This window comes from Pediculus humanus, genomic scaffold, assembly GCF_000006295.1.
Source record: "Pediculus humanus corporis 1103172107642 genomic scaffold, whole genome shotgun sequence".
Classification (NCBI taxonomy): domain Eukaryota; kingdom Metazoa; phylum Arthropoda; class Insecta; order Psocodea; family Pediculidae; genus Pediculus; species Pediculus humanus.
The window spans coordinates 494,485-514,946 of record NW_002987253.1 but is presented as its reverse complement, the minus strand read 5'-3'; the positions used below and the strand labels follow the sequence as shown (position 1 = coordinate 514,946).

The 20,462-nt window shown below is 26.0% G+C and overlaps 3 protein-coding genes across 3 annotated transcripts; 2 read left to right on the top strand and 1 right to left on the bottom strand.

Moving 5' to 3' along the window:
• Positions 1 to 1,278: 1,278 nt before the first annotated feature.
• Phum_PHUM267730 (RING finger protein, putative) lies at positions 1,279 to 2,293 on the top strand (the record flags this gene model as incomplete). Its single annotated transcript, XM_002426622.1, has 3 exons — positions 1,279 to 1,320; positions 1,876 to 2,159; positions 2,200 to 2,293. The coding sequence occupies 3 exons, from the start codon at positions 1,279 to 1,281 to the stop codon at positions 2,291 to 2,293; spliced, it is 420 nt and encodes a 139-aa protein (XP_002426667.1).
• Positions 2,294 to 6,966: 4,673 nt separating this feature from the next.
• On the bottom strand, positions 6,967 to 19,199 carry Phum_PHUM267720 (Plastin-3, putative; the record flags this gene model as incomplete). Its single annotated transcript, XM_002426621.1, has 10 exons — positions 6,967 to 7,137; positions 7,227 to 7,328; positions 7,412 to 7,563; positions 7,679 to 7,957; positions 8,126 to 8,336; positions 8,912 to 9,172; positions 9,484 to 9,691; positions 10,216 to 10,478; positions 18,273 to 18,428; positions 19,140 to 19,199. The coding sequence occupies 10 exons, from the start codon at positions 19,197 to 19,199 to the stop codon at positions 6,967 to 6,969; spliced, it is 1,863 nt and encodes a 620-aa protein (XP_002426666.1).
• Positions 19,200 to 19,455: 256 nt separating this feature from the next.
• Positions 19,456 to 20,139, top strand: Phum_PHUM267710 (uncharacterized protein; the record flags this gene model as incomplete). The annotated part of the gene is made up of 2 exons (XM_002426620.1): positions 19,456 to 19,571; positions 20,007 to 20,139. 2 exons carry the CDS (start codon positions 19,456 to 19,458, stop codon positions 20,137 to 20,139), a joined length of 249 nt encoding a protein of 82 aa, XP_002426665.1.
• Between the last annotated feature and the right edge of the window lie 323 nt (positions 20,140 to 20,462).

The following is a 20,462-nucleotide window of genomic DNA, read 5'->3' as shown; positions in this document are numbered from 1 at the left end:
CTTCAAATGCTTATTCCATTTTGAGAATTATTCGAATAAAAATTATTTTTGTTATAAAATATTTTCAATTGTTCGAAGACAAAATTTCATAAAAGTAATAATGCATTAATCATTATTAATTCGATTGAAGTTATTTATGTTATTTGCAAAAGTTTTAAATTTGCATAAAAATTATTAACATAACTTTATAAAAATAATTAAATGTATTAGGGAGCAAAAAAAAAGTTTTTCTTTTTTTTAATCGATTGCATAAAATAAATTTTAACCCAAAAAAAAAAAAATAAGTGAAATCTTAAATAAAATAAGTAATCTGGTATTCATTTTAAATTATGAACACTATACCAGAATAATTATTAAAATGTTGGAAAATTATTAATTTTAGAAAAATAATGTTATTTTTAACGAATCGTTTGCTTAAATTTTAAATTTACATTAAAAAAAGGCAATTTTAAAGTGAAATAATTATAAATATTAAAAAATAATTAAAACTTACTTGCTTACACAAAGTGTGCTCAGAGAGATTTCACTTAAAAATAAAACAAATTTATAAACAATAACTTTTAAAACCGTTACACAAATTATTTACACCATTCCTTCACTTTATTTCGTCACTAAAAACATAATAAAAATTTTTTTCATCAATTATTTAACAAAAAAAACTTAACGGAACAATATTAAAAAATAAAAAAAAAAAAATACACACAAACTAAAAGTTAAACCGCCTTAATCCGAATATAATTAAATTCAAGTCTCTGAAAAAACAAAAAAAAAAAATTTAAAAATATTATTTCGGGGCCCTATTTTTTTTTTTTCCAATGTTTATTGTTGGTGCATAGTCATCGTCTGCTGGTTGTTATAATTTTCTTCTTCTAGGAGAAAGTATTTTTAAATTTATTTCTAATCACAGCTTTAATTATTATTATTATTTTTGTTTTTTTACAATTTAATTTTAATTTATGTAACATTACCGATTAAAAACATTTCCGTTACAATGGATTTTTATTTTTAATTAATATTATATCGTTTTTTGTCGTCTTATTTGAATGTGTTTTGTAAAAAAAAAAAAAAAAATTTGTAGCTGAGGTAAATAATATTTTTTATTGTCTCTGGATTGAAATGTCATTGGACTCAGTAATTTATTATATTTTTCAAAGTCAATTTTTCCTTTTTTTTTTTTTTTTTCTTTTTAATTATCGATTTATTTATTTTTAAAATGTATTCATTTATTATTTAAATTCTGTCATTTTTTCTTTCTTTTTTTTTTATTAAAAGCTGGATATGTGGTTTTCTTTGTTTTGTGACATAATATACTCTGTCCTAGTAATGTATTCAAGGTTGAATTGCTACTAGTTAAGTAACTTTTTCATAAGTATTTCTGTTAAGTAATTATTTTAAAACCTTTCAAATTTGTTTTGTTATTGTGTGGAAATAAAAAGTTTTCATGTTGGTTGCCTCCATTCAAATTCAAAATAGTTAAACACATCAAGAGCTTTTATTAAATGTCTTCCTTACTTTTTCTTTTAACCATGTAAAAGTAAGCTGTGAAAATATTTACAAATTTATTTTTATCATTTTGTTTCAGATAAATAGACTGTGATATTATATAAATAAATAGTAATAAATGTTGTTCATTACATATTTCAATTGCAATGAACATTTTTAGAAACTAAGGAAAACAAAGCATAAAATCTATTCTCGTCACAAAATGATCAAATGAGCATAAATTAAAAAAAAAAAAAAATTTCAAATGAAGATTATATTTGTAAATACACCGATAAATAATAATAATAATTTCAAATTATTTATTTTATTATTTGAAAAACAATAATTAAAAAAAAATAAAAGAAAAAGAAAAAAATGGGAAATTGTTTAAAGAGGTCAACATCGGATGACATCAGATTAATAAGAGAAAATGAAACAAATCAAGATGCAACATCCGAACAACTTGGACCTCCTCCAACTTATCAGGAAACAATTAGTAATCAAAACTTACCCATTTATTATCCTTCACCGAATGTAAGTTGCACAGTTTCTCAGCTCACAGAAGAAGAACAGGTAAAAATTGCTAAAAGAATAGGATACATTCAACATTTGCCAACTGGAGTTTATGATGGTTGCAAAAAAGTAGAGAATGTGTATTTGCATGGTGGATTTTTATAGTGAATCGTGAGAAACTCTGCTTACACATATATCACGTAGCTGTATCGATGATTGGCTCAGGAGATCATTCACATGTCCTTTTTGTATGGAACCAGTTGATGCAGCTTTACTGGGCAGTTATGAAACCAATTGAGAAGAAAAACATCTGTAAATTACTGAAAAAAAAAAAAAAAAAATTCTTTTAGGTCAATTAATTGATTTTTTTAATTTAAAAAAATTAGAAACCTCCTATTTTTCTTTCTTTCTCCCTCTCTTTAATTTTTTTCATACATTTATCGAAAATCGTTTTACTTTCAACAAAAAAAAAAAAAAATTGTTAACATGGAAAAAAAATTTTTCAATTAAAAAGGAGTAGTAGTCGTCCAAAAAAAAAAAAAAAAAATGATTGGTAATTAATCGCAATCAAGCTTTTTTGTGTTTTTTTTTTTACAATCGATCGATAAAAAAAAAAAAAAAAACAATTAATTGATTTTAAACATTATTTTTTTTTAAAAAAAAAAGATGTATTTTAAATAAAAATGAAAAAAAAATAAAAATATAAAAATGGCTGTGGGAATTTAAATATTTAACAGAATCGGTTATATTTTTTATGAACGCAGTTTTTCAAACATATAAAAAAAAAAAAAAAAAAAACGATTTGTATTTGTACCAAAAAAAAAAAAAAAAAAGAAAAAAGTTAAATATATATAAATTTGTGTATAATTAACCCGAAAAAAACAAATATTTTTTCTATTAATTATGTAAAAAAAAAAAATAAAATTGAATGCTGCGTAAATAATAATAATAATTTTCTTTTAAATGTAAAAAAACGCGTTTGTGCCCGCCCCCTGTTCCTCCCTATTCATCCCTCTCGGCCCCTCCCCTCTTTCATCAAATTTGTTCCTCTCTCAGAGTTTACTATATAAAAAAAAAAATATTGATTCGAAATTATTGATTTTTATTACGATTATTATTATTATTATTAGATAACATCATTGAGAGTAAAAAAAAAAAAAAAAAAAAATTTCTTTTTCTTTAGTCAATACAAATATAATTAAAAATGAAGACTTGAATGTTGGTTGTTAGTTAAGTAAGGTTCGAATGTGAGAGAGACCAAAAAAAAAAAAAAACTAAAAAAAAAAATTAGATTAAATTATTACGTAAATTAATTAATTAATCTCGCGTATTAACAAGTTTTTAGATATAAATAAAAAAATTATTATTATTATTATCATCATCATCTTAACGTATTTTTCAAAAAAAAAAAAAAAAAAAACGCCTTAAACATTTAATTAAAATTTTTTTTCTCAGTTTTTGTCTCTTTTTTTCGGTTTACATTTTATTATTATTATTATTGACAAAAATATTGCTTTATTTAGTATTATTATTACATAATAATAATAATAATAATATATTATATATGCAATTATTCATATGTAAACAAATTTATTAAAAATAAATAAATAAATATTTTGTAGTGGGGAAAATAAATTTAATAGAATTTTTTCATTCTGTACTTACACATTATTGTTATTTATATTATTATTATTATTATTATATTTAAATAAATTTCTTCGATATATATATATATTATTATTATTATTAATTGAACTCAATAAATAAATTTTATTTACGATTTAATTTCTTTTTTCTTTTGTTTATTTTTTGTTTTCATTTTTTTTTTTTTTTATATTTTGTTTTTTGAATTGAATTATAAATTTAATAATTAAATAAATTAATAAATAAATTAATTAATTAATTAAATATTTATTTTATTTATTTTCCTTTTTTAAAAAAAAATTTTCCTTAAAAAAAAAAAGAAAAGTGGGAGAAAAATGATAAGAATCGACCTTGAAAATTATCGTTAAAATTTTTTTTTTTTTGCTTATCTATGGATTTATTTATTTTTATTTATTTACTTATTTTTTTCCTTAGAAGTAATAAAACGAGATTTACGAAAAAACAAAAATATAATTACTTCCGGTTATTTAAAAAAAATATATTATTATTATTATTATTTTTTTAAATATTAAAAATAATAATAAAAAATAAACCTTCGAAAAAAAGAAATTTTTTTTAAAGTTAATAAAATTAAGAAAAAAACATAAACAAAAACATGAAAACATGAAAACAAAAAAAAAACACAAAAACATTTAATAAATATTATTATTAATCAATAAAAATTTATTAATTAATAACGTTTAATTAATTTATTATTAATTAATAAAATTTATTTTTATCCGTTGAGGAAAATTTAAAAAAAATTGTTATTTATTTTTTTTCTTTTTTACAAAATTTTTATTTATTTATTTATTTATTAATATTATATAATATCGACTACAAAAATAATTTATGTATTTATTTATTTATCGTAAAAAAAAAATGACATAAATAAATAAATAAATAAAAGTATTATTATCAATTTATTAAAATTTTTTTCGCGTTTTTTTAAAAAATACATTCATACAATTTAAAAAAATATTTATTATTATTATTATTTAAATAAAATATTTACGATGACGTAATTAATTAATTAATTAATTAGCGATGCGATGAAAAATTTATTATTATTATTATTATTAAAAAAAAAATTTAAGGCAATTAATCAGCCTTTTAAAGTTTTTTTTTTTTTTCCGTAAGCGAGTATTGGTTGGCATAAAAATTTGCTATGAGCAAAGCTTTTTTTATGAATGTTTTGATGTCTTATCAGCGTCTTATCACTACTACTATCATATACAGTATAAAATACTCACAAATAAGGGTAAAAAGGGGGTAAAAAAAATTTTAATTCTTATCATCATCACAAACGCCGATAAGGGGTTGAAAAAATTTTTAAAAAAAAATTTATTTCATATATATATAATCCATTATTATTATTATTATTAAATTTTGCGGTAACTAAAATTTTTATTGCACACCGCAACACTCTCTCTTAAAAAAAAAAAAAAAAAAAAAACCTATTACGTACCCATTTATAATAATAATAATAATAATAATAATTAAACAATTTTATTTTGTTCTTTAAAAAAAATTCAATTTTTCTTTTTTTTTTTTTATCCTTATTATTATTAACTCAAACAAAATCAAAAAAAAAAACAATAATAATAATAATAATAATAAATAATAAATTTATATATTTCATTTTTTTGTTTTTAACCACAATAATAATAATAATAATAAAATAAATAAATAAATTTAAATAAAACAAAAGCAAAAATTTAATAAAGCAAAAGAAAAAAAAAAAAATACAAATTTTTTTTATATATATCTCTCTCTTTCACTCCCTCACACTCTCTCCCACTCTCTCTCTCTCTCTCTCTCTCTCTCTCTTTTAAATACATAAAATTACATACGGAAACAACAAAAAAAAGAAGTACGTTAATTAATAGACAATAAATTTCAAAATAAGTTTTTTACTATTTAAATAAATAAATAAATAAATAAATAAATGCTACCAATAAAAAAAAATTATTTCATGACTTATCCAGTAAATAATATAACACAAAAAAACAACAATAAAGAAAAAAAAAACAAAAATACAATAATAATAATGATAATAATAATAAAAATAATTCATTTCAAAAATTTTTTTTTAAATATATATATTAAATAAATTAATAAATTATTATCGATAATAATAATAAAAATAAAAATTTTTGTTCCTTTCCTTCTCTCTTCGGGTGGTTATAATATATTTTTAATAAATAATATTAAATAATATTAAAAATAAAAATAATAAAAACAAATATTATTATCATTATCATTATTATTAACATAAGTAAAAAATAAAATAATTTTGAATAACCCTGAATTTATTTATATATATATATATAAACTGCGTACACGCACAAACGCCCACACACGCACACACACAAATTACGTTCGTGAAAAATAATAATAATAATAAATAAATAAATTTTCCCATTTCTTATTATGCCGTTCGGACAGAAAAAAAAAAAACTCCCGGATTATTATTATTATTATTATTTAATTTTTTCATAATATCATACGAATATTATAATTTCTTTTTTTCTTTAAATAATTAAATAAATAAATATAAATTTTCAAGTATTTCCTTTTTTTTGTGTTAAAAACCGATATTACAAGTGTTTCCGGTTAATAAAATAATAATAATAATAATAAGTTTTGAACTACTTTAAATAAAATAAAAATAATATTAAAAAAAAAAAAATTTTTTTTTGTTTAACCTCATACCTTATTCGGTGAATACGTGCATAAAAAAAAAAAAAAAAACCGAACAAACAAACAAACAAACAAACGATCGATCGATCGATGGCAAACAAAAATTATGTCATCGAATTACCGCGAATATTTCTATCACGTGATGAACATTTAAAAATAAATAAATAAAAAACCTCAGCAAATATTGATCGATAACGAGAAAATTAACGGAATGTGTTTTTTTTTTTTTTAAATGCAAACGTTGTGCCTGAAATGCATTTGTCTTTTTTTTAATTTCCCCCTCCCCTCCCCTCCCTCTCCCTTTCTATTTCACTCTGTACGAACTTTAAAAAAGTCACGTGATTCCCCCCCCCCCCGAACCTTATGCTGTGATCGTTCGTTAATGTTAATCGTCAGACTAGTACAATGAGTTTTTCCATCATTATTACCATTGTTGTTATTATTATTATTATCATCATTATTATCATTAACCGAATATATATAAAATAAAAAACCTTTAAAAATATTTTTCACTCGACGAAAGTAGTTCAAGATTACACACATCAAAACCTTAAAAAAATAAATTTTTTTTTTTTTTTCCTTTAAAATGTAAATTAAATTAATAATAAGTACATAAGTGCGCGGCTACGATTGCCTTATATCCATGTTTGGAACGTAATCCATTGCCATCAAACAAGCAAAAACTGTCATGATCATTTTTTGTTTGACTTCTGTTATGTCTTCGGGTAAGGCATAAATTCTTGCTCCCAATTTACGAGCCGTCGAAATGGCGTATTTTGCATTCGCTAAATTATCCTGTGGGATAGAAAAGAAATACAGTTTTAGCATATCCGTTTGTTTTCCTATTCAAAACGGAAGTGAAAAAAACCAAAAACAAATCGAACCTCTTCGGTTCCTCCGCTTCGAACCAATTCGTAATTAATCAAACCCGGTTTGATGGAATCGATTAAATCTATGACAACTCTGGCATCTGCAAGGGTGGGATCCTGAACAAAAAAAAGAAAATGTGACGTCAGATACGATGATAATAATTATTATTATCGCAGGTTATTGAACTTTTCAAAAGTACCTGGAAACTTTTAAGGGTGGATTCTTTGTTGTGCTGTTGCAATTTCGAATTGACCCATTGAACAATTTCCTTTTCGATGATTGGACTACCCGTGTTTGCCAACTGAGTCAATATGGATAACGTGTACGCTCTCATCAATTGCCAAATGAGTGCTGAACAAACAAAATTAATAAAATGCCATCATTCGAATGCTGCTGAACTCATTTTTTTTTTTTTTTTGATAATAATAATAATAATAATAATAATAATAATAGTTTTTCTTCTCACCGAGTGTCAACGTCGTGTTTCCGTCGTTTATGTCCGTTCCCGCAATGCCGACCAATTTGAACCCGAGTTGTTTACCTAATTCCACGGCGTAATTACAATTTTCCAATTTTTCCATGAATTTTCTCAATTTAGAAAATTTCTTATGAACTCTGTTCCAATTGACGATTCCGGGCCTTATGACGTCATACAATTGAAATATAATTAAACCGTCCGCGAGATCCGAATAAAGCCAATTCACGTAAGGCGAAACTCCCATCGAATTCATCCAATTCCGATAAGCTGAAAATAATAATGATGATAATAATAATAATAGCAAATCCTTAACGTCATAATAAATCAAACATTTGAACAAAAAAAAAAAAAAAAAAAAAAAACAATTCGAACGCCCAATCGATAATAATAATCAATAACTCTCTCTTTCTCTTTCTTTCTCTCTCTTTCTCGTACTTTTTTCTTCTCTCGTTTCTTCGATGTTTTCTAAACCGTCGAAAGTTTCCGTGTTGTCCAATCCGGGGTGATTGTTGAATAAATTCGCGACGAAAGCCAAATTAAGCTTGTACACTCCCGTCGTCACGTCGATCGGCGTCACGAAACTCCTGCATCCCAATTTTCCAGCTTGTTCCAACATCAATTCAGCTCGTTTCAATAAATCAGGTTCCTAATTAAAATAAAAAAAAAAAAAAAACATATCATCCGTCGAGTTTTAAATGTTTATATGATACCTTCTAAAACCGAAATAGGGAGACGTCATCATCTCACACAAAAGGGCAACAACAATAAATAATATGAAAGTATTAAAAAAAAAAAAAAAAAATTTTTAATTTTAAATAGAAATCTTTTAACACACGTGTCGTTTTTTCCATTATTATTATTATTATTATTACACGATAAACATGTTCATTTGTACCTTATAATAACTTTCGTGCGTCGTTAATTTTCTTTTTCATTAAAAATATTATATATGAGTGAGAAAACTTTTTTCTTTCTTTCTTTTTTGTTTTTCTTTCCTTTTCTATCTGCCACACACATCATGTCCAAAAGGCTTACGAAAAATTACTTAATTTTAATTTAAATAATTACTTGTTATAAAATATCAAAAAAAAAAAAAAATCAGATTTAACCCACATAGATATCAATTATCTCGAAAAAATCATGTCAATAAAATTATTTTTCCGTACGTTAAGTGTCACGCGTGACGTCATTACACAAAATTTTCTTTTTCTTTACACTTACCATCAAAGCTTCCATCGTGACGCCGGCATCTTGCGGTGCGATTTGTCTCAACAAATGGGAATAAATTTCCGAATCCGTGATGTCGCTTTGGAAATTGTTGCATCTCCTGTTTATTCCAGATCTTTCCAAATGATAATTAACCCAACGTATAAGAATGGCTTCGGGTGATAATTTCATCAAATCTTCCAGTTTCTCACCATTTCCGAGAAGCGATGCCAAACCGGGGCAATGCTCCAAAGTAATTTGATTAAAAAGACCAATCTAAGATACATATGTAATAAAAATAAAAAATAAAAATTACGAAAAGAAACCACCAGAAAAAAAAAAAAAAAAAAAAAAAAGATTAGCCAACCGTCTTTAATTACCGCAAAATCCAACAAATTAAATAACAAACAAACAAACAAACAATTTAATTTTTGGTTATTTTTGTTTGTTTGTCTGACTACGTAAAATAATTACGTAGAAAATAAGAAAAACCAAAATGAATCTCGTGTAATTCATTTTTTTTTTACATGCCATTTTCTTGGTATGTTATATCTATCTATCCATCTTTTTTTTTCCGTCTTACTCACCCGAATGATTTGCCACAGAAGACCCAAAACTAAGTGAGGTTTTCCCTTTGAAAGATCATGTGCATCGATATTGACTATATTACAACCGATTGATTGTGCAGAGGAAAGTGCTAATGTTAAATTTTCATGCTTTGTGTACACTGTTAAATTTTTTTTGTTGATAACCCTCTCGTCAATTGTATCGGGGCACGAATGATTTATAATCTTGCTGTAAAAATAAAAAGGGAAAATTACGTGTGTCATTGTCACATACACGCACACACATCACCACGATGCACACACCGTATAAGTAAATTGTTTGTTTTTATTTAAAAGAGAGAGAGAGAGAGAGAGAAAACAGGTACACATTCTTATCACGACGTCGGAATCATATTCTAACTGTGTACGACCGAAAACATTTGAATTTTACATAATTAAAATCTCACGTTCGCGTTCTTGAACGCATGTGAAAATTCGAGACTATTCATTCATAATAATGGAAACAAGAGGAGGAGGAGGAGGAGGAATGAGAGAGAGAGAGAGAGAGAGAGAAAGGTGAAGGTTCGGGCGAGGAGAAAATTTGTTTTTTTTTTTTGGTCCCATTCGTTTCGTCAAGAAGACGACCATAATAATAATCAGAGGTAAATCAAGAATTTAAAATCCCTTTAAATCCCAGAATTTTTACCGATGGCAAAAATTCATACAAAGAAAAAAAAAAAAATTAAAATTTTTTCAATGTGAAAACTCACTCACCAAAGTAAAATGCCATCTTTGACTTTATCGTAAAGTGTTTTTCCCTGGGGATCCAACGGGAGAAGATGTTTCAAATCGGGATCGTTTATTAGGTTACTATTTATCCAACCGGAGAAAGCCAATTGTTCTTCCAAACGTACGGAATGCGTCGTTCCCACGCTCGATGCATCCGACATTCCTCCCAAAGTTTCTAAATTTTCTTTTTTCGAAACGACTTGTTTGAATCTTGTTCCCGCTTCGCTTGCTTTCAAATTGACACATAGCTGAAAAACAAACCAAAAATTAAGCAAACCGATTAATGAGTTTTGTTCAAGCAGAAGATGAGAGAGAGAGAGAGAGAGAGGAGACAACAACAAAACGTCGGCAGGTATGTAAAAAAAAAAATACTTTCTCGAGTAAAAAAAAAAAAAATTACACGGTAGAAAAAATTATGGCGGAACCGAAATCATGACGTAGAGTAAATAAATTTGTCGTTAATTATTATTTGCACAATTTCTCAAATTACGAATTTGGAATTTTATTTAACGCCAACGATGAAAAAAATGTGTTTACCAAAAAAAAAAAAAATTTCAATAAATAAATAAATAAATCAATGAGTTGGGAAAATCGGTGAGAGAAAAAAACGTGAGAATTCGTTTTCACTCCGCCATTTTTATTTGTTTTTTTGTTTTTTTTTGATTTTTCCATTACCACCTTTTACTCTCTTTATCCAATAGTTTTCCTTTTCTTTTCTTTTTCCATTAAAAATTCAATAAGAAAAAATAATTTTTAAATGAAATGAAAAAGGTATCCGGCAGTTCGATTTAAATTATTACTCAACTTTTCTCGTCGAGTTTTTAAAACTCACCCATTAGAGCACCCTTTATTTTATTCCATTCCCTCCATTATTTCCCTTAACGACACCATAGCCCCCCGCCCCCCTGCCATAAAATTTTTTCTTTTTATTCGTGTTTTTGTCATTTTTTTTAAATAAAATTTTCTCGTTGCATACAAACAGAAAAAAGTTTTCTTTTCTGCTTTCTTTACGTGTTACGAATAACTCGTGTCCACAAACTTTACATTTTTTTTTTTTTAATAAGTATCACAACCGTTTGTACATCGTTTTATTTTTAATTTTTTTAAATTACTTACAAACGCACGACAAACACGAAAAAAAAAAAAAACAAACTTTTTACTACAAATTTTACTTTTGATTCCTTAAGGAAATTACGGCCTTTAATAAAACTCGGATATCGAACGAAATCGTTCTTCCGAATCCGAATGAAATCGACAAAAAAAACAAAAGAAACAAACAAACAAACCGAATCCGGCAAACATAAGAAACCGTTTAAAAAAACATGACAATGACTTAATTCAAATTTAAAACGGCATTAATAATAATAATAATAATAATAATAATAATTGTTATTCTTGCAATCACGCCATGGAAAGACATCAAACATCTTGATGAAATTTTTTTTGCCTCGAGTCGATCGTGATTTGATTCCATTAAAAAAAAAAAAATTTTTTTTTCTTTCCTTTTCCTCCCCCTTCCTTTCCCCCTTTTCTTTTAAAAAATGGGAATATTCATTAATTATAAACGTAATTATTTCCTTAGTGAAATTTTACCATCTTGTTTCCGGTAAAAATTTCCCTTCGTCACCTTCGAATTTTTTTTTTTGCATTGGGCCGCATTCATCAAACAACCAAAACCGCTTGTGGCCAAACGTTTTAAGTTTTATGTATTTTTTTTTTATTTTATTTTTTTCACGCATCAACCCTAAAAAAAAATGGGGTGGAAACTCCTCGTGTGACACAATCTCATTGTATCCACTCGTCAGTAACGCACCTTAAACCGAGATTTTTTTTTTTTTTTATTTAATTGGCGGTGACATCACGACGAGAGGTTTCATTCAAATTAATAGTGTAGGCACATTCGACATTGGTTTTTTTTTTTTTTTTTTTTTTTTTTTTATTTGTTCAAACCGAAATGGGGAGACAAACACACACACACACACACACACACACACACACACACACAAAAACCACAACAACAAAAAACTTTTTAAATAAATAACGATGACACAATGATTTCTCACTCACCCATATTCGTCGTCATATTGTTGACACAATAAGAACCGCGACGACATATGTTACGTCCCATTTTAATAAAAAAACCGTTAAAACAACAAACCACGCTTTGATAGAACAAACAAACAAACAAACAAAACAAACCTCCTCCAGAATAATAATTTCCACTTTTTCTTTTTTTCTTTTTTACCACGGGGGAGTAATTGTAATAAAATTTTTCGCGTTTTTAATCTGCCGTGAAAAGAATGAACGTCAAAAAGGGGAAAACCCCCCAAAAAAAAAAAAGGGGGGAAATTTTTATTTTTGGCACACGAAATGCAAAATTTCTCGAACACGAATCGTGATTCATTTATCCGGGGGGACATTAATAAATAAATAAATAAGTTTAAAAACCCCATTTTAATAAATATCATCATGAACCTGAAGTAGTGGAGAGAAAAAGTCAAACGAAATAAATATTCTATTTGAATAAATAAGTAACCATGTTTTTTTTTTTTTTTTTTTTTTTTTTTTTTAATTCAGTGAAACTTCTCAGACGCGTGATCGCGACGGACTGGTTTTACCGAAACATAATAATAATAATGGTTCTTTAATGGTGACCGTTTTAACAAGGAGAAATATTGTCAATAATAATAATAATAATAATCCTAAATATAGAATTCCATTTACGTATACATACAATCGGCTGCTACATTTATAAGTATCACCCTCGGGCAGGAGGTATTTTGTTGTAGTTGTTGTTGTTGTTTCACTTTACCGATTATTTTTAAACGTCGCGGAGTCTACAAAAAAATTTTCCGTTTGTTCTTCCATCATTCTCTCTCTCTCTCTCACTCTCACAAACACTCTTTTTTTTCTGGTTTCCTTCGAGTTTTATTCGACATGGAATCGCGGAGCACTTTGCGTTATTTTTTTTTATAAAAAAAAAAAAATTTATTACTTTTAAATTAAGCATAAACGAGTCGAAGAGTTTCGTGCCTGAATTTTTGGTGATAAAAAAAAAAAAAAATTTAGTTATTAAAACGCTTTTAAGAATTCTAAAGATTCGTTCGTTTTTTTTTAAATTATAAAAATAAATTTTTAAATGAAGGAGGGGGGGAGGGAAATGTCGTAAAATAAGTCGCTGGGGGAATATACGCCGCCGCCTTTCTTTTTTTTCCCACAAATTATTTTTTTTCAGCTTTTACGTTTTTTTTTTTTTTTTTAGGGAGTGTATTGAAAAGGAAAATAATAAAAGGGTAAATGCTCCCCACGGTGTGTGTTTGTAAAAAAAATAAAAATAAAAGCACGAAAAAAAAAAAAAAAAAACGAGTAAACCGGATTCAATATGCGACGAAATAATTATTAACAAACGAAACGAAAATTTTTAAAACGTGCAAAATTGAAACGAGTTTTTTCCTTTTAATTTCCTTTCATTTTTTGCTTTTTTTTAAATAGCCGTAAAAAAAAAAAACAAAACAATATTTTGAATATTTTCAATAATAATAATAATAATAGTCTGTAAATCTATTCCGGAAAAATAAATAAAATCCATTTGTAGGTAATAAACGCAAATTAGAAAAAAATACTATACCACCAAATATCATTATTGTTATTGCTTTTCCATTTTGTTTTTTTTTTTCAGACAAAATAAAAATTTTTTTTGTTGTCGATTTAACAACAATTTCCTCGTGAGTTATTATTAATAAAAAAAAAAAAAAGTAGCAAAATTTTTACAACAAAATTATTCGAGTTGTTTGTTGTTGTTGTTGTTTACCACTAGAATTTTGTTTTCGAGACAAAGGGGAAAAAAAAAATCTTTAACCCCGTTCGATTCCTGTCACGATTGATTAAACTTTATAAAGAGTACAAACAAACACCAAGTTCGTACCTACCAGAGGTCATGGAAAAAACAAAAACAAAGACGAACGACAAACGACAACAAGACGAAAACAAACGACAGACGGACGCGAATGCAAATGTTGCCAAATGTAAATAATTTTACAACATCGTCGCGTGATTTATTATTTACGCACAATTAAAATAAATAAATAAACAAAAGGTGTCGATAATTTAAATTCACGGTTGAATACAGCAAAAACAACAACAATTTTATTCTTTTTAACAAGAAATAATAATAATAATAATAATGATAATAATAATGATAATAATTACTTATTTATCTATCGCACGCGACATCACGGCTACACCACCTATTTACCTATCTAATTAAGATTATATAGATATTGTCGTGGTACTACTTCTGACCTTGCGGTCAAACTCCCTCCCTCCCTCCTACTCTTATCATACGAATCTGATATGATTTTTTCTCAAACAAACATCTTCGATTATTATTATCATCATCACTTTTTAACTTAAATCAAAACGTCCTTCGAAACTTTATTTTAAAATGAAAGAAAATCGTAAAATTAAAAATCCGAGAGAACGAGAGAAATTTTTTTTAAAAATTTATTTTTCTTTTTTCGAATAAATACCGGTCGCGAATAATAAAAATCATGATAATAATAATAATGATATGAATAAAAATACTGTTAACTAAAAAATTTTTGTTTTAACTGACTAACTGACTAACTAACTAACTAACTGTTTATACTTGTTTTGATTCGAGAGAAAAATATCATCTCTGCTCACACAAATATGCCTGTATGTATTTATGCATCTATGTATCTATGTACCTATGTATGCTTAAACATATTCGTACATATGTATTTTTCCCCGATGTCAAATTCTTGATGATTCGAAACTGTGAAATTTTCATTTGTGGCATTAAAAGATGATCATCTCTCGATTTTACACCGCCTCTTCCATATTTATATTTTTTGCTCCTTCATCTTCTCCTTCTTCTTCTTCATCAACACCTCGTCTTCGTCGCAAAAGTTTTCCGGACGAATGAAACAAACGAACAAACAAACAAACAAACAAACAAACGAAGTCGAGTCTTGGACGAAATAATGAACTTTTCAAGGGCATTCAAAAACTCATTCATATGTCGAAATCGTAAACGATTCGAAAAAAATATCGCTTGGAAATTATCATCATCATCATCATCAACATCATCATTATTATTACTTATATATTTTCTTTTCATTTTCATTCTCTTCATAGAGAATTTTTCCGACATTTTTATTCCATGTCTGAACATTAGAAATTTTCACCATTTTATGTATAAAATTTCAAATTTTTGCATGTTTTTTAAAAAATTTCAAAAATTTATTTTAATAAACGAATCCTTTAGCTTTTTTTTTTTTTTAATGTTGGTACTACTTCTTTTTTAATAAATTACACAATTCCTCCAACATTTAAACGTACGATTTCTTCCCATTCTCCTCATTATTATTTTAGTCCGGAAAAATAGAATCGCAGTCACGGTTAAGTAAATAAAATCGATGATTTCCCGCCCCCCCCCGCCCAGATTTAGAATTGATGAGGTTAATTATTATTATTATTATGTTTGTTTTTTTTGACTTTACGACATTTTGATCCGATGAAAAACTCTTATTTTTATTTAACGTCAATCAATCAAAAAAAAAAAATTCTCTCATATAAAACGATTTTTTGAAAAAATATATATATATAGCAAAATCGATAGACGCGCGCGCACTCGCAAACCCGAGGCATTTAATTCATTAATAACGACTTTAAGGAGAAAAAAAAAAAAAAAAAAAAAAAAAAAAAAGAAAAAAATCTCAACAAAACAAAAGAAACCAAAAGAAACAATAACAAAAATTTAGCAGCCAGCATTCTCAGCACACCAAAACAATGGACGAAATTTCCCCCCCCCTCCGCCCCCCAATTTTCCCTATTTATTTATTTATATAAACCTAACCAAAAAAAAAAAAAAGAAAACAATGAAGAAATATTTGTGACTTACTTGACTTGAATTTCAGGTTTCGTATTTATTTATTTATTTAAAAGCGGGAAATTTTTTTTTTTTTTCTCGAATTGTTGTTGTTGTTGTTTTGAATAATAATAATAATAATAATAATAATAATAATAATAATAATAATAAAGAAACCAAATTTTTTTTTTTTAAAAAATAATTAAACATTATTATTATTATTATTAAAACAAGAAGAAAAGCCTGATTTTCTTTCAGTATAGTAAATAGAATCGAAAAAAACTAGATTTCGACTCTTCTGTCTTTTATTATTATTATTATTATTATTATTATTGCATTTGTCTTTCTCTTTTCTTAACCCATCTCAAATTTAACACACACGCACACACACAATTTGACCCAAAATATATTAATGCAAAAATAAAAAAAAAACGAATTCATTCATGAGTGAGTGAGTGAGAGGTATATGAGTTGTTTAATTTAATGCAAACCAATAAACTATCTAAAATAATAATAATAATAATAATAATAATAATGATCGTTATTATAATAATAATAATGATGGGCAGGTGTGAAAGGAAGGAAATACAACCGCCTACGATTAAAAAACTAATTTCTTTTCTCTTTGTTTCCTTTCTTCGATTTTAACCCGATCGAAATATCGTGAAAAAGTTTTCAAATAAATCATGTGCCACGATCGTAACCCAATTTTTTTTTTTTATGTGCAACGACGACGACATATTAGAAGAACGTTCACGTTTTTTCCACGACTCTACACATTCCACCATATAATAATAATAATAATAATGCCGGCAGAAAAAAACACCACAGCCAAAGAAGCAGACAAAAGGCTGAAATACAGAAATTTGGAAATTGAAATAACCAGGATGTGGGGAACAAAAACTGAAACGATTCCGGTCATCGTGGGAGCATTGGGAGCCATGCCACATTCAATAAAAGGAAATTTAAAGAAGATTATGAAGAACCTAAAAGAAGAAACCATCCAGGAAATCGCACTATGTGGGACGGCCCACATTCTTCGGAAAATATTATAAATAGCACCACCGATATTCGAGTATTTGTCCCTAAGGAATCGGGTAGAGACCTGGGATAAATGCTTAACAACCCCGACAAATAAGAGCCTTGTCGTGTTTAAGAGTGACCATAATAATAATAAGAATCATGAACGAAAATATTTTTAATTTAAATATATCCGGAAGGATAATAACGAATACATACATACAGATACACGTGGAACCCTAAGGGGGGGAAAGAAGGAGGAGAACCCAAAAAAAAAAAAAAAAAAAAAAAGAATCGATATGTAACTAATATGAACTCCCCAACAAACAATTTTTCTCTCTCTCTCTCTCTCTTTTTTTTAAAATAAATAATGGCAAACTATTATTTTTCCTCCTCTCTCATTACCTGTCAAATTTTCATTGTTAAAAGTTACCAAATATTTTTTTTTTTAATGGGGTGACTTTATCAGGGTCAAAGTAATGTTTAATTTTTTTGCTTTTCCCCAACTGAATTTAACATTTTTTTAATTATTATTATTATTATTATGTAGTAGTACCACTACTACTACATAATAATAATAATAATAATTTTTTAAAATAATAAAACCTAACAAAAATAATAATAATTAAACAACGATAAACATATAAATATAATTATGTGTAAATATTTTTTTTAAATTTGAATACACTGACTGATTGACTGACTGACTGACTGATTTGTATTATTATTATTATTATTAAAAATTTAATTAAAACAAAATGAAAAATAATTTTTAATGTGTACTTAACAGAAAAATAACTTTTTTTCTTGTTTTTAAATTATATGCTTTTTAATGTCAGCAATTTTTTTTTTTTTCGATTGCAAATGCTGTTCAAGCATATAACAATAATGTTATTTAAAAGTTATTATATTTTTTTTAAAAAAAAATTTTTTTTTTTTTTTTTAATTTTCCCTATCGAAGCAAAAATAATTATTGTTTTATCAAAAAAAAAAAAAATATTTCAACGATTATTGAAATTAAATTTAATTTAAAAAAAAGAAATGAAAGTAAGTGAAATTATTACATTTTTTTGGGGGGAAATGGGGGACTTTTTTTGGGAATTAAAAATAAAATTATATATAAACTTACCTTTTCAAATTCATCTAATGAAAGTTGACCCTCGTGTTGGGTATTTTTTTTATCATCATATTCCTCGATAAGTTTTCTTACTTTCCCTCCCGGTAACTTAAATCCGCCTTGATCCAATGCATTTTTTAATTTTGATAAACTTATCAAACTGTCCCCCTTTTTTTCAATTTGTAAAAAAAAAAAAAAAAAAAAAAAAAAAATTAAAATCGAATTGATGCTATTAATAACTTAAAAGAAAAGACAAAATTTTTTTTTTTTTTTTTTTTTTTGGGGGGGAGGGAAACAAAAAATATTAAAAAATTCATTTTATCTACAAATATAATGTTAGCATTTTTTTTTTTTTTTTTTTTTCCTGGGGACTAAGCAAAAGTACAATACATGATGTAATACCAAGTAATTCAAGGGCAAAGAACTTATGACTGATAATATTTTTCTTTTCAAACACAAGGTACAAAATAAAGTTTTTTTTTTTTAAAAGTCAAATAAATTCATCCTAGTGGGAGTTCATCTCAGAGGAGGGCAGAGTATATTATTAAAGTTTTAACATAGCAATTTAATTTAATTTAAATTATTATTATTATTATTAATTAAATAATGAAATAAGGCGTAATAATATTATTATTCCAACTTCAAATATTATGAGTAATCAAAGATGACTAAATATGGGTGTGTAACCTTTAAGTGAAAGCATTGACTACTCATAGGCTAGGCCAAGGCTGGATTAAGGTCCGAGAATTAAAACACTAAACCGAATACTTTTCAAAGTAGATTTAATAAACGGTTTCATTTGTTTTAGATTAATAATTTTAAAAAAAATTTGAAAAATTAAAAGAAAAAAAGAAAAAAATAATAATAAATTCTACTCACACTTATAAAATGTTCTTTAATTTCTGCACGTTCGTCGGCACTTAGTTCTGTTGACGCCATTTTTGAAACTGTCAACGATATCGAACTACTACACTTCAAGTTACACACTACTTCACAACTACGACATTAGGAGGTTGTTATGAACTCAAACAACGCCAGATTGCAGCGCGCTCATGCGTTAAAACGAGTGAACTATTTTTCGGAGCCCTTTTACGATAGACGCATATTAAATAAAACAGATTTTATTTGGAGGTGTTGGTTTATGTTTATTATTTAAAAAAAATATAATTTAAATTTTTTATTAAAATTAATTGAAATGGGTAGAAGGAAAAGCAAACGAAAACCTCCACCCAAAAGAAAAAACATAGAACCTCTTGACGTACAATTTACTTGCCCGTTTTGTAATCATGAAAAATCTTGTGAAGTAAAAATGTAAGTTGTATTATCGGTTAATAAAAGGCACAATCAATTTGAAATTTTGTGCAATTCCTCATTGTTTGAGTTTACAAACATTTATACTGATAAAAGGACATCAAATGATATTGAACCAACAGTCACCTGAACTTAATTTTATTTTTCGTTTCTTTTATTTCAACGACCTTTTTTCCCCAATTGAAATTAAAATGCATAATTGGCGGGTGACAATGTAAGACAAAGAAGAAACTACTTTTGCATATTTTATCACATCAATAAAAACGTTTTATGTTTTACCTTTAATAAATTTTCGTTTTCAAACGTTATCAACTGATTTTAAAGAAACAATATTAATCATACACTCATAATAAGGGTTATTAAAATGTATAGACATTTTTTTATGATTATTTTTTTACAAATTGAAACTTAAAATAAATCGATTATTATTTTTAGGGACAAAAGTAGAAACACTGCTAGGATATCATGTCGAGTATGTTCGGAAGATTACCAAACTGTTATTAATTTTTTATCTGAACCAGTAGATGTTTATAATGATTGGATTGATGCATGTGAGACAGCTAATTAGGTAAAACACCCTCATTTTTATATAAAAACACCTTTTGATACTAATTAATTAAATGCATTGTATGCTAATTCAATACAAAACCAAATATTTGTAAACGTTTTTAAACTGCACCATTCATTGTTTTTTAATTAATTTATGTTATCAACAATTACATTTAATTAATTAATTAAATTTTTCTTTTCAGGTTGGGAAAAGTCTGAAAGTTTTAATTTTATATAAATATAATATATCTATTTACTACATTCTCGAATAAAATAATAATAATAATATATATATATTTCGATGTGAGATTTCAAAACTATATCTATTTATAATATACAAAA